At 42.3% G+C, this 15,344-nt stretch overlaps 2 protein-coding genes across 4 annotated transcripts in view; both read left to right on the top strand.

Moving 5' to 3' along the window:
• LOC134356643 (inter-alpha-trypsin inhibitor heavy chain H3-like) overlaps window positions 1-2,867 on the top strand; it is a 133,599-nt gene extending 130,732 nt beyond the window's left edge. For both annotated transcript variants that reach the window (XM_063067616.1, XM_063067615.1), the window contains one exon: window positions 211-2,867. In XM_063067616.1, coding sequence (XP_062923686.1) covers window positions 211-373 — 163 coding nt within the window. In that variant the 3' untranslated portion in view covers window positions 374-2,867. The remainder of the gene's footprint in view (window positions 1-210) is intronic.
• A 5,035-nt stretch (window positions 2,868-7,902) lies between these two features.
• nek4 (NIMA-related kinase 4) overlaps window positions 7,903-15,344 on the top strand; it is a 95,286-nt gene continuing 87,844 nt past the window's right edge. For both annotated transcript variants that reach the window (XM_063067614.1, XM_063067613.1), the window contains exon 1: window positions 7,903-8,149. In XM_063067614.1, the coding sequence (XP_062923684.1) occupies window positions 8,063-8,149 (87 nt within the window). In that variant the 5' untranslated portion in view covers window positions 7,903-8,062. The remainder of the gene's footprint in view (window positions 8,150-15,344) is intronic.

The following is a 15,344-nucleotide window of genomic DNA, read 5'->3' as shown; positions in this document are numbered from 1 at the left end:
ATACAGTTAGATAGATTTTTTACATAGTAGGGGAATTAAGGATTATGGGGAAAAGGCAGGTAGATGGAGCTGAGTTTACGGACAGATCAGCCATGATCTTATAGAATGGCGGGGCAGGACCAATGGGCCGACTGGCCTACTCCTGCTCCTATATTTTGTGTTCTTATGTTCCTGTTATAATGCACACTTGTCGATGAATTTTATTTTTAGGGGGTACCAGAAGGATTACAGATTTGATACAAGAGGAGGTAACAATATTTCGTGCTGGTTTGTTCACGACAACGGAAAAGGATTTATTGATGGAACTCCTGATGACTACATTGTCTCTTCATTATTTGGACCGCTTTATCCATTACCTGAGACAAAATGGTGAAAATCAATTCCTTTAATATCTGTGGCAATGACTTTAATGTTTAATTATTTTCTATGTATTAGTATATAGAGATTAAAAACTTATTTGTATGTTATTATCAAAAGAATTTTTTTCCTAAATCAGATTTACATTATGCAAAGATTAAAAATGAGCACCAAAGTTAATTCAGTGAATAAAAATAAATAATTCTGGTGTCAGTTTCATCTACAGAAGCAACAGTACCTTCCAATAGTAATACCAGAAGTATTATAGGTTACCTTCCAGGACCAGCTAAGGAAAGACGAATTCTGACAAGTTTCCTGGTTTCACCAAGAATGTCAGAATGATTTTAATCTAGTGATACCTGAGACACTGAGGATGGCAGATGCCAGGAAGAAGAGTTCCAGTGCTGATAACAACTGTCGGGCAAAGTGGTCCAGATTAGATAATGTGCTGTACATTGTCATGAAGAAAGAACAGTCTCAAGGGAGAAGTGATATTGACTGTTGCTGTAACATGAATCTAAATTTGTCATGATGAAGTGTCTAAAAGAGTTGGTTTGTAATGTACCAACAGAAGATAGACCCAATGACATTTATGAGAGTTGATTGAACTTAATTGATGATGGTTTTTAGTGTTCAACTAGGGTCCTCTATGGAAAACTGAATGAAGTGCTTGATTTATGTATCTTCTGTAGAGTCATAGAGCTTTACAGCACAGATACAGCCTCTTCAGTCCAACAAGACCATGCTAACTACTGTGCCCACACTGCTAGTACCAAATTCCTGTATACACCCCATAAACCTCGGAGCTCCACCCCACCTAACCAAGAGCTTCTTAAGTGATTACTTTGTACCTTCAAGCACTTCCTTTAACCACTCATTGCATGTACTCATCACTCTCTGTGTGAAAAAGTTTCCCCTCAGTTCCCTTTAAAACCTTTCATCTCTCACCATAAATCTATGCCCTCTATTTTTAGCTTCCCCTGCCTGGGTAAAGGACTGTTACTGTCAAGATTATTGATGCCTCTCATACTTTTAAACATTTCCATAAGATTACCTCTCTTTCTCCTATGTTCCATGGAATAAAGACCTAGGTTGGCCAACCTCTACCTATAACTCAGACCCTCAAGCATGATAACATCCTCTGCATGCTTTCCAGTTTAACCACACCTTTCCTGTAGCAGTGTGACCAAAACTATAAACAGCACTCCAACTGTGTCCGCATCAGTGATTTATTCAACTGCAATGTAATATCCCTGACTGATAGTAAACACACTTTTCACCACCCTGTCTACCTGTGATGCTGCTTTCAATGAACTATGCACTTCTAGCCCCAAGTCCCAATATTTTATTACAGTACCTAGTGCCCAATCATTCATAGCACAAGTCCTACGCTGGTGTGACTTTCCAGAATTCATTACCTCATCTGTATTGAAATCCATTTGCCACTCTTCGACTTCCCTAAGACCCTCTTATTCGATAATAAATTTCTTAACTATCAACAGCACCTCTTAATTTCATGTCATCTGCTGCAAAACCCGATCCATTCACAACCAGATCATTTATATAAATAACGAGTGGTGGATTAGTAATGTGCCACAGGGTTCCAAAACCAGTCCCTGTGGCACACCACTGGTCACTGACTTCTGTTCCAAAAAACAGACTTCAACTACCACCCTCTACTTCCCACCTCTCAGTCAATTTTAAATCCACCTACTTAGCTCTCTCTGGATTCCACAGCACCCAATCTTCCAAACCAGCCTACCACACACAATATTGTTGAAGGCCTCGCTAAGGTCAAAATAGACAACATCACTGCCCCACCCTTACCCACCATTTTGCTACATCTTCAAAAAGCTCTAAAAAGCTCTTCAAGCATGACTTTCCATGCGCAAAGCCATACTGAATGCTCGCAGTCATACTCTGTCTAACCTAATGCTGGTAGACCCTGTCCTTCAGAATTCCCTCCAGGAACTTCCCAGTACAGATATCAGGCTGACTAGCTCGTAGTTCCCTAGCTTGCCCTTGCTAACTTTTTTAAACAATAAAATAATATTAGCCACTTTCCTGTATCTGGGAACTTCACAACTAGCTAATAATAAAACCAATATTTCTGCAACAACCACTACAATTTCCTCTCTTGCCTCTCACAAAGTCGTACATGTGCTCTGTCAGGCCCTGGAGATTCATCCACCTTAATTTACTGTAAGGCATTAAATACCTCTTCGTTGGTAATATGAATGTCCTCCAAAACATCTCACTTGTTACCCTAATCTCTCAAGAAACTCTGATTAACACTGAGAATTATTCATTAATCCCACTCATCTTCTGAAGCTCTAGAAATAGACAGCCCTGTAGACCTCCATCCTCCTTTTAACTCTTAATATCGCCTAAACAGGATATTTAACTTGATTATGCTAATGAAATTACTATAAACATTTTTAAATAAAGAGTACAATTACTTGAAATATATTCCAGATATTATGTATTAATATGCATTTTATGTACATAAAATAAATTTTATTTCAAATTCATTTCAGTGCAAGATTTCAGTTATTGTTATACCATTTTCCCTCTGGTTTCAGATTTTGTATCTGTAGTCTTTTCCTGTGTGAAACACATTTTTGTCTGAGCAAATTTTAAGCTGTATATTGGATTTAGTTTTCTAGTTTTGTTTTCTGTAGCGTGAGTTGACGCTTGCTTTCATGGACTCATGTATCATTTGCTGGTTTGACTTCATTATTTCTACCTTCCATACATACCATATTTCTGTACCTCAGAAACCTCTTCCAGACTGATAATTTTCTGTGATATTTATATTCTTCTAATTTTGGCTTTCTCTAAAAATTGTCATAATTAATCACACCATTGCTGGGATCTGTTCTTTAACTCCTAAGGACTTCAGCTGGAATCTCTCCCTTCAAATTCCTGATGGGAATGTATATATAAAATTATGAGAAGTGTAGATAATCAGAGCCTGAGGCTGGAGCTGGATACCAAGGAAAGGAACTTGTAGAATATCTATGATATGGCTCTTTAAAAGCGACCTTGTTTCTCTAGTATCAAGCCCACTAGGGAAAATGCATTTCTGGATTGGCTGTTGTGTAATGAACCAAATTTGATTAGGGAGCCAAGGTAAAGGAACTTTTAGGAGGTAGTGATCATAGTATAATAGATTTCACTCTTCAGTTTGAGAGGGAGAAGCTAAAATTGGGTGTATCAGTATTAAAGTGGAATAAATATAACTGTAGATGTATGAGGGAGGAGCTGACCGAAGTGAATTTGAATGGAGGATGACAGAGCAGCAATGGCTGGAGTTTCTGGGAGTAATCAGAAGATATAGGATTGATTCATCCCAAAGAAGATGAAGCATTCTAGATGGAGGAGGAAGCAGCCGTGGCTGATAAGAAACATTAAAAACAGCATAAAAGCAGAAAAGAGGATATATAATATAGCAAAAATTAGTGGGAAGCTAAAGGATTGAGAAGCTTTTTAAAACCAACAGAAGGCAACTAAAAACAATGGGAGAAAAATGAAATATGTATGTAATCTAGCCAATAATATAAAACAGGATACCAAAAGTTTCTTCAACTATATGAAGAATAAAAGAGAGAAGCTAATGGACATTGGCCACTGGAAAATGAGGTTGGAGAGGAAGCAGTAGGGAACAAAGAAATGGTAGAATAACTGCATATATATTTTGTAACAGTCTTCACTGTGGAAAACAAGAGCAGCTTGCCAGAAATTTGAGAGATTCGCTATTACTAAGGAGGAGGTTCTAGGGAAGCTGAAAGGTCTGAAGGCAGATATGTCATCTAGACCAGATTGTCTACACCCCAGGGATTTGAAAGAGGTAGCTGAAGAAATTGTGGAAGCATTAGTAGTGATCTTTCAAGAAACACTAGATTCTAGAGGACTGGAGAATTGCAAATGTCTCTCCACTCTTTAAGGGGTGGGGGCAAAAAATAGGAAATTGTAGGCCAGTTGGCGTGACTTCAGTAGTTGGCAAACTGTTAAAGTCCATTATTAGGGATAAGCTTTTCAGATACTTGGAGGCACATAAAAAAATAGGCCCAAATCAACATGGTTTCCTTAAGGGAAGATCTTTTCTGACAAACCTTTTGGAATTCTGTGAGATGGACTTCTGTGGTTCAGTACAGGCAAATTGATATGGGATTTTTAATTTGCTTGGCCCATTCTCTGGTATGCTTTACATTTGGAGCTCAATCTCAGAACAAAGGCTCATGCAAGGCCCTTCTCAACCATCTATTCTCAGTGATCATAGAACTGCTCCCCAAATTTCAGTGTGGATTCTGTCTGTCTACAGGTACAGTGGACATGACCTTCAACACCAAAACTTATTTATGGAGCACCATTAATCATTATTCATGGAATTTTCAAACTCCACAAAAGCCTTTGCCTCTGTCATTTGAGAATGACTATGGAGCATTCTTTCCAAATTTGGTTGCCTGTATAAGTTTGTTTCTGTCTTTCATCGATTTCAAGACATAGAAACCATGATCATAACCAAGATAAAATCTTATTGGAGCTGGTGTAAAGCAAGGCCATGACACACAGGTGGATTGTGGTGACAAACCATCACTGGAGAAGAGCAGAACAATAGGACAAATGGGAATATATTCAAACTCAGAGCCTCCTCTCCAGAATCAAATTAAAGCTAAAACCTGGAAATACTCTCAACAAATTGTTTTCATTTGTTCTTGGGATCAGTAAGAATTTCTTAACAGAAAGGATATTTTCTGTTGTGACTCCAGTAATCGTAATTATTCATCATTAAAAGCTGACTTATATAAATGCAAGTCTTTCATTTGCTTTCTATCCATTTTGTATTTACTTCTGTTTGTCTCATACAATAAAAATGTTGAGTTTACAGTGGTTCATTAATTATATCAGCTTTGCAAAAAATCAGAACCCTTGCCACCTAGATGTTAATTTATTACCATTACAATTTAAAACTCTGAGCCCTAGACCAGCAGTAAAGATTATTTTAACTGAATTGTGGGAAGTGTTAGAATGGCAATTCACTTACCGCCTTTCATTACCATTGCATGTCCTCAATGGTCTGCAGTCCAAAACTTTGCTTTTTGATAGTGCTGCAGCTACGCGCCTGGCCGTAAACTGCTTTCACCGAACCGTAGTTCCTTAGCTAGTAATTAGAGAAACACTATGGTTCTGTCACTGGCCATTGATGACGCTGAAGGAATCAGAATCAGGTTTATTATCACCGGCATGTGACGTGAAATTTGTTAACTTAGCAGCAGCAGCTCAATGCAATGCATAATCTAGCAGAGAGAGAGAAAAATATAATAATAAATAAAATAAAAATAATAATAAATAAACAAGTAAATCAATTACATGTATTGAATAGATTAAAAAAACATGCAAAAACAGAAATACTGTATATTTTAACAAAGTGAGGTAGTGTCCAAAGATTCAACGTCCATTTAGGAATCGGATGGCAGACGGGAAGAAGCTGTTCCTGAATCGCTGAGTGTGTGTCTTCAGGCTTCTGTACCTCCTACCTGATGGTAACAGTGAGAAAAGGGCTTGCCCTCAGTGCTGGAGGGTCCTTAATAACAGATGCAGCCTTTCTGAGACACCGCTCCCTGAAGATGTCCTGGGTACTTTGTAGGCTAGTACCCAAGATGGAACTGACTAGATTTACAAATTTCAGCAGCTTCTTTCAGTCCTGTGCAGTAGCCCCTCCATACCAGACAGTGATGCAGCCTGTCAGAATGCTTTCCACGGTACAACTATAGAAGTTAGAAGCATAGAAACATAGAAAACCTACAGCACAATACAGACCCTTCGGCCCACAAAGTTGTGCCGAACATGTCCCTACCTTAGAAATTACTAGGCTTAACCATAGCCTTCTATTTTTCTAAGCTCCATGTACCTATCCAAAAGTCTGTGAAAAGACCCTATCGTTTCCCCCTCCACCACCATTGCTGGCAGCCCATTCCATGCACTCACCACTCTCTGAGTAAAAAAACTTACCTTTGACATCTCCTCTGTACCTACTCCCCAGCACCTTAAACCTGTGTCCTCTTGTGGCAACCCTTTCAGTTTTTGAGTGTATTCGTTGACATGGCAAATCTCTTCAAACTCTTAATGAAGTATAGCCACTGTCTTGCCTTCTTTATAGCTACATCGACATGTTGGGACCAGGTGAGATCCTCAGAGATCTTGACACCCAGGAACTTGAAGCTGCTCACTCTCTCCACTTCTGATCCCTCTATGAGGATTGGTATGTGTTCCTTCATCTTACCCTTCCTGAAGTCCACAATCTGCTCTTTTGTCTTACTGACATTGAGTGCCAGGTTGTTGCTGTGACACCATTCCACTAGTTGGCAAATCTCACTCCTGTACACCCTCTCGTCACCACCTGAGATTCTACCAACAATGGTTGTATCATCAGCAAATTTATGGATGGTATTTGAGCTATGCCTAGCCACACAGTCATGTGTATATAGAGAGTAGAGCAGTGGGCTAAGCACACACCCCTGAGGTGCTCCAGTATTGATTGTCAGTGAGGAGGATATGTTATCACTAATCCGTACAGACTGGGGTCTTCCGGTTAGGAAGTCGAGGATCCAATTGCAGAGGGAGGTACAGAGGTCCAGTTTCTGCAACTTCTCAATCAGGATTTTGGGAATGATGGTATTAAATGCTGAACTGTAGTGAACAGCATCCTGGCGTAGGTGTTTGTGTTGTCCAGGTGGTCTAAAGCCACGTGGAGAGCCATTGAGATTGTGTCTGCCATTGACCTACTGTGGCGATAGACAAACTGCAATGGGTGCAGGTCCTTGCTGAGGCAGGAGTTCAGTCTAATCATGACCAACCTCTCAAAGCATTTCATCACTGTAGATGTGAGTGCCACTGGGCGATAGTCAGTACGGCAGCTCACATTATTCTTCTTAGGTACTAGTATAATTGTTGCCTTTTTGAAGCAAGTGAGAACTTCCTCCCGTTGCAGTGAGAGGTTGAAAAATGTCCTTGAAAAATGACAAGAACAGATTAACTGTAGTTTCAAATCTCGCCCACGAGGGGTGGCGCGGAACCACACAGTTCCAACGCCGGCCACCGGCGGCGCGACGGAGCTGCAGTTCCAACGCCGGCCACCGGCGGCGCGACGGAGCTGCAGCTCCAACACCGGCCACCGGCGGGGCGACGGAGCTGCAGTTCCAAGGGTGGCCACCGGCGGCGCGACGGAGCTGCAGTTCCAACGCCGGCCACCGACGGCGCGTCAGAGCTGCAGTTCCAAGGGTGGCCACTGGTGGCGCGTCAGAGCTGCAGTTCCAAGGGTGGCCACTGGTGGCGCGTCAGAGCTGCAGCCCCAACGCCGGCCACCGGCGGCGCGACGGAGCTGCAGTTCCAACGCCGGCCACCGGCGGCGCGACGGAGCTGCAGTTCCAACGCCGGCCACCGACGGCGCGTCAGAGCTGCAGTTCCAAGGGTGGCCACTGGTGGCGCGCCAGAGCTGCAGTTCTAAGGGTGGCCACTGGTGGCGCGCCAGGCCCGCCGTTCTGGTTGCTTGGCGATGGCAAAGCCGTGGCCGGTGTCCGGCCTGTTCCCGCCGACTTGTGGAAAGCCGAGTCGGAAGAGACATGAATAAAAACGCGTCCCTTGGACTGGGAAGTGCCGAGACTCCGCGGCTTCCTGTGCAGCCGTAGCGGCGGTAATCAGGATGGAGCGATACGTGGTCGTCAGGACGGTGGGGAGAGGCAGCTACGGAGAGGTGCAGTTGGTGAGGCACGGCAGGGACGTGAAGCAGGTATGAATGGGCGGCGGTGGTCGGCACAGGCCGGGCAGCGGCACCTTTCCCTGTTGCGGACAAAGGAGCAACCTCTGGGCAGGACGGCTCACCCCGGTCTGACTCCCAATCCGACTCCTAGACCCACTCCAGTCTGACTCTCAGCCACCTTAAGCGCCATCAAACACTTTCCTCATATTCCACCCACACCACTCAATATCCCACTCCTCACTGTCCATCTCAGTCACATGATCACTGATCGCTCTTCAGTTTATTTTCACTCTTACTCTTCACACGCGCACCTTCAAGCTTCAATCTGGCCTTCAGTCTTCAGTCTGGCCCTAAATCAATCAGTAGCCTGACATGGATCTTCAGTCTGGTCTCCATCTCCTAGTCTGACCCTCAATCCACAGCTTTGTCCATAGCCTGCAGCCTGAGGAACCTCAATCATCTTTTTATCCCCTGATCAAATACTCGTTCACACTTTAAATCCCAGTCCCAGCATTTGCTCTGTTAAACCACACACACAAAGTGCTGGAGGAACTCGGCAGGCCAAGCAGCATCTATGGAAAAGAATAAACAGTCAACGTTTCTGGCCAAGACCCTTCTGCAGGACTGGGGGAAAAGTTGAGGAGTCAGGGTTAGAAGGAGGGGTGTGGGGTGGAAGAAACACAAGGTGATCAGTGAAAGCATGATAGGGGAAAGGGTGAAGTAAATAGCTGGGAAGTTGATTGGTGAAAGAGATACAGAGGTGGAGAAAGGGGAATCTGATAGGAGAGGACAGAAGGCCACGGAAGAAAGAAAAGGGGGGAGGAGCACCAGAGGGAGGTGATGGGCGGGCAAGGAGAGAAGGTGAGAGGGAAAAGGGGATGGGGAATGTTGACGTGGGGGGAGCATTACTGGAAGATCGAGAAATCGATGTTCATGCCATCAGGTTGGACGTTACCCAGACGGAATATAAAGTGTTGTTCCTCCGCCTGAGTGTGGCCTCATCTCAACAATAGAGGCCATGGATAGAAAAATCATAATAGGAAAGGGAAGTGGAATTAAAATGGGTGGCCACTGGGAGATCGTGCTTTTTCTGGTAGGTGCTCAGCGAAGCAGTCTCCCAATTATGTCGTGTCTCACTGATAGACAGGAGTCCACACTGGATACAGTAAGTGACCCCAACAGACACACAGGTGAAGTGTCGCCTCATCTGGAAGGACTTTTTGGGGCCCTGAATGGTAAGGAGGGAGGAGGTCACACTCAGGATGGAGAAAGAACACCTTGTATTCCGTCTGGGTAGCCACCATCCTGATGGCATGAACATCGATTTCTCAAAATTCCGGTAATGCCTCCCCTTCCCATCTCTCGCCTTATCTCCTTGCCTGCCCAGTGCCTCCCTCTGGTGTTCCTGCCCCCTTTTCTTTCTTCCGTGGCCTTGTGTCCTCTCCTATTAGATTACCCTTTTTCCAGCCCTGAAGCTCTTTCACCAATCAACTTCCCAGCTCTTTCCTTCACCCCTCCCCTCTCTGTTTCACCTATCACCTTGTGTTTCTCTCTCCCCTCACTTTTTAACTCTCCTCCTTATCTTTTTCTCTCCAGTTCTGCTGGAGGGTTTTGGGCCAAAACATCAGCTGTTTCTCTTTTCCATAGATGCTGCCTGGCCTGCTGAGTTCCTCCAGGATTTTGTGTGTGTTGCTTGGATTTCCAGCATCTCAGATTTTCTCTTGTTTGTAATTTGCTCTATTATCTCTCCTATAAATTATATCTCATTTGTGGTCCTTCCATTTAATGTGCAAATCATGAATAAGGTGATCCACAGAATGATCAGACTGTGTACCACATAACTTTGTATCTTCTAAGTAAATTTTGAAGTGATATTCTTAACTCTGTCACCTTAGGTTAACTCATGTCAAGCTGTACCTACTAACAGTTCTCCAAACTGTTGATGCAAAATAAATCTGCCAATCACTAATTCAAATAGTGATAGTGCTACTGAATTTACATTGACGTCGTCGTGGCTATCCCTCGAGGTCGAGGATGATGGTCTTCGTTCTGTTGATCTACTTATGGGCTCTCAAGTGGCTTATGAGTCCAATCTTGGTTTTGAAAGTTCTCCCGCATTCAGGACGTGTAGTTCCAGATGGCAGATCGGGCTTTGGTTGTTGCTGCCTCTCTTTCCATTTTCTTCTCTTTTCTTCTAATTCTGCACATCGGTTGGCTTCGAAAGTTGCTGTTCCTTCTTGGATGATGGCTTGCCAGAGTTTCCTGTCCTTGGCATTGGTTTCCCAGTTGTTGATGTCAATGTTACATTTCTTCATGTTGGCTTTTAAGACGTCTTTGAATCTCTTCTGTTGTCTGCCTCTTTTACGTTTGCCTTCTTTAAGCTGGGAGTAGAAGATTTGTTTTGTCTTTCATCTGAACAACATGACTGCTCCATCTTAGTTGGTTCTTGATGATGTAGACTTCAATGCTTCTTGTTTTTGCTTCACTTAGCACACTGACGTTGGTTCTTCTATCTTCCCAGCTGATATTTAAGATGTTTTGAAGACAGCGTTGATGGAACTTTTCAAGTGCCTATAGATGTCATTGGTATGTTGTCCACTTCTGATGCTTACAGGAGTGTTGGGATTACCACTGCTTTGTACACTAACATTTTGGCGTCTGTTCGGATGTCACGACCATGAAACACAGTGATGCTGAAGATACACATTAGTTGTATTTTTTAAAGTTTTCTTGAATATTTGTGCACTATGATCTATAAGTCACATCCACATTCTGACATGACCTGAGTGACATATGAGCTTCATAAGTTTCCTAGAAAATTCAAAGGCCATTTTACAGATGATGAACAGCTTTGTGCAGAAAGCAAACACTGAAACTGAAATTGCAGTTTTGTTTTCATGTATAGCTCTACACTTTCAAAAGTCAGCAATTTATTATGCATGATTAGAATTGCAATATAGATCAATGTTCCAGGTTATACTTCATACTGTATTGTGATCTGCCAAGCCACATATGGCAGATCATAGTTCATTTTGTAGGTGGTAATTTAGAACTCCTTCAAGTTTGTTGTCATTGAAGAAATTTGAAAATTGGCATTAGGTCAAGTAACGTTTGAACATTATAAAACTTGAGACAGCTTTTAGTTGATTAGGAACAAAACCAGATCTCCTGTCTAAACTAGACTGTTGGCATGGTAGTTTAACTTCAGATTGAATCCTTGCATTTCTGCTCTTGTTGTTTCCAAAATTTAGTCCTGCTTTTATGATCATTTAAAGTAATTATAAGGAAAGAGAAAAACCTGGGAAAAAGAAACAGGAGACAGTGTAAACTCCAGATTCTGCAGATGTTGGAAGCACAGAGCAATACACACAAAATGCTGGAGGAACTCAACAGGTCAGGCAACATCTATGGAAATGAATAAACAGCTGATGTTTTGTCAGACTGTGTGTGTGTGTGTGTGTGGCCGGCCAATGGGAATAGTTTGCATGAATAAGGAAATCAAAATTGGATTAAAGGGAGTGTTGCACAATGTTTGGCTTTGTTGAGTTTGTTGTTCCTGATACATGGCTCATGAAATGGGAAGTTTTTCATTCCATTGCAGTGACATCTTTCACCTTGGTCAGCACAATGTTTTTATCAAATATTTAACTCTTTCGTTTTTGTCACTTAGCTAAATAAAAACGTCTGAAAATGCAATGCTTTTATCTATGTAAGGTCATTCAAAATCACAGAATGTCTGAAGTGTTTTGTAACCAATGAAGTACTTTTACTGGTTATTGTTGGTGTTTGGGAGTAGTGGGAGCTATTTTAAACAGAGTAATATAATACAGAAACAGGGAAATAAGTAATTGGTTTTAGGCGGTGGTTCATGGATATTTGTTGAACAGTATACAGTACTGAGTCTTAGGCACTTTTAAACATTTCTGTAAAGTGAAGATGCTTTCAAAAATAATGAAATTATAAGTTTCTAAATATGAAAAAAATCACTATAAATAGCAAGAAACAGTAAAAAATTAAATCAAATGTGTATTTGGTATGACCTTTAAAACTGCATCATTTCTCTTAGGTACACTGTCATGCAGTTTTATAAGAAAATTGGCTGGTAGGTTGTTCTAAACGTCTTGGAGAACTTGTCACAGTTCTGCGGACTTTGGCTGCATCACTTCCTTCTGTCCCTCCAAGCAATCCCAAACAGCCTGGAAGATGTTGAGATCAGGGCTCTGTAGAAGCCACACTATCGGTTGCAGAACTCCTCCTTTTCATTGTTCCTTATGACCTTGGCCATGTGTTTAGGGTTATTGTTGTGCTGCAGAATGACGTTGGGACCGATCAGATACCTCACTGATGGTATTGCGTGAAAGAAGAGAATCTGCTTGTACTTCTCAGCATTGAGGATTCCATTAATTCTGACCAGATCACCAACTCCATTTGCAGAAATGCAGCCCAAACCTGCTGGAACCTCCGCCATGCTTCACTGTTGGCTGCAGACACTCATCCATGTAGTGCTCTCCAGCTGTTCTATGGACAAACTGCCTTCTGTTTGAGCCAAAAATTTCAAATTTTGACTCATTACTCCAAAGCACTTGCTGCCATTGTTCATCATCCCAGTCCTTGTGTTTTTGTGGTTTGGTGACTATCTTGGCTTTGCTTCTACTTTGGCTTTTTGCAGCAACTCTTTCATGAAGACAAATCTGACAACACTTCTCTGGACCGTAGAGGGGTGTACTTGGGTTCCAGTGGTTTCTGTGAGTTCAGAGCTAAAAGCAGTGCAGGACACCTTCTGATTTAGAAGGGATGTCAGTTTGATATATTGCTCATCGGCTGCACTCAGTTTCCATGGCCTACAACCACTGCGTTTCTGGTCTTCAACCTTCCCCGTTTCTTTGTAGTTCTTCTGAAGAGCTTGGACAGTCAATCTTGAAATTCCTGTCTTCTGGAAAATTCTGCTTGGGAGAGACCTTGCTGATACAGGATGATCACCTTGCTCACTTTTGCCATGGTATAAGAAATGATAATTGTCACATCTACCACACCCTCACCTTTTAGTTGGTTGTCCTTCTCCCAGTTTGATTCCTTGAAAGATGACATAACTGTAGCTAACATGAGAAATCAAAGCCAACATAAAAGCCAAAGAGAGACCAAAAATTAATGGGAAGTTAGACAATTTAGGAGGGGGATAGTTAGGAGGGGAGAAGCTGGTGGCGCGACGCAGCGCACGCAGCCGCTCCGAAATGATATCGTATTTGTTAAATCGGGGCCGTGCACAATCCTGATCTGATGGAGACAGACACGAGAAACACGGAGGAATATCTGGAGAAACTTCTGAAATGCCCGCTTCGCTGCCGCTGCTACTGTGCGATCGAGACTCTCCGGAGGGGAAGGCCCCAAATCCTCGGCTTTGCCTGTTGCCGGGGCCGGGGTCAAGCGCTCAGCAGAGATGGTGCTCAGTGTCGGAGGGCTGGTCGGAGGCTCGAAGTTTTCGGACGGACTCAAGAGTCGACTGCGGTCGGGTGCTTCCAGGGTGCTGCATCGGCAAGTTTGCGGCGCTGGAAGCTCATGGCAGGGAGAGTTTCTCCCTTCTACCATCTGGGTGAGATGATGGGACTTTCGAGAGACTTTGAAGCTTTTTTTTACCGTGCCCATGGTCTGTTCTTATCAAATTATGGTATTGCTTTGCAGTGTTGTAACTATGTTATAATTATGTGGTTTTTGTCAGTTTTTAAGTCTTGGTTTGTCTTGTGTTTCTGTGATATCATTGTGGACGAACATTGTATCATTTCTTAATACATGCATTACTAAATGACAATAAAAGAGGACTGTGTGTCCTCGTAATCCAATCTAATTAATCTAAATTGGGAAGCTTTTACAAACCAATAGAAAGCAACTAAACAAGTCATTGAGAAGGAAAGATGGAAAACAAAAGTAAGCTAGATGGTAATATTGAGGATATCAAAAGTTTCTTCAGTTACATTAAAGCGTAAAAGAGAAGCAAGAGTGGATATTGGACCACTGGAAAATGACGCTAGCGATGTGGTAATGGAGGACAAGGAAATACCAGATAAACTGAATACGTATTTTGCATCATTTTTCACTGTGGTATACAGTGTCGAGAAGTGTATGGCCAAACACTGGTAGAAGAAATGAAAGGGTTGACTGTTTTCTAAATGGAGAGAAAATACAAAAAAGTGAGGTGCAAAGGGACTCGGGAGTCCTGTGCAGGATTCCCTAAAGGGTAATTTGCAAGTTGGGTCTGTGGTCAGGAAGGCCAATGCAATGCTGGCATTCATTTCAAGAGGACTAGAATATACAAGCAAGAATGTAATGTTGAAACTTTATAAAACACTTATGAGGCCTCATTTGAGAGCATTGTGAGCAGGGTTGAGTGCCTTATCTTGGAAAGGATGTGCTGAAACTGGAAAGGGTTCAAAGGAGGTTCACAAAAATAACAACAGAAAGCAACTAAAAAAGTCAGAAACCTGTTTCTGTTTCAGTTAATCCATTTAGTTCATTCAAAATTATGTCATTGATCTGTTACCTTTGTTTAGACCAAAAAATCTTAAGATATCAGACACGAGGAATTAGGCCATTTGGTCCATTGAGTCTGCTCCGCCATTTCATCATGGCTGATTCAAATTTCCTCTCTGCCCCAATCTCTTGTCTTCTCCCTCTATCCCATCATGCCCTGACCAATCAAGAATCTATCAACCTCTGTCTTAAATATACACAAAGATTTGGCCTCCACAGCTGCTTGTGGCAAAGAATTCCACAGATTCACCACAGTCTGCTTGTATATTCTAGTCTTGAAATGAATGCCAGCATTGCATTGCCCTTCCTGACCACAGACCCAACTTGCAAATTACCCTTTAGGGAATCCTGCACAGGACTCCCGAGTCCCTTTGCACCTCAGTTTTTTATATTTTCTCTCCATTTAGAAAACAGTCAACCCTTTCATTTCTTCTACCAGTGTTTGGCCGTACACTTCTCGACACTGTATACCACAGTGAAAAATGATGCAAAATACGTATTCAGTTCAACTGGTATTTCCTTGTCCCCCATTACTACCTCTCTAGCATCATCTTCCAGTGGTTGGATATCCACTCTTGCTTCTCTTTTACGCTTTAATGAAGAAACCTTTGATATTATCAATATTACTAGCTAGCTTACTTTTCCATCTTTACCTTCTCAATGACTTGCTTAGTTGCTTTCTGTTGGTTTTTAAAAGCTT

The sequence above is a fragment of the Mobula hypostoma genome, chromosome 15 (genome assembly GCF_963921235.1).
Source record: "Mobula hypostoma chromosome 15, sMobHyp1.1, whole genome shotgun sequence".
NCBI lineage: Eukaryota > Metazoa > Chordata > Chondrichthyes > Myliobatiformes > Myliobatidae > Mobula > Mobula hypostoma.
The sequence above is the reverse complement of the archived record's forward strand: the minus strand, read 5'-3'. Positions and strand labels throughout refer to the sequence as shown.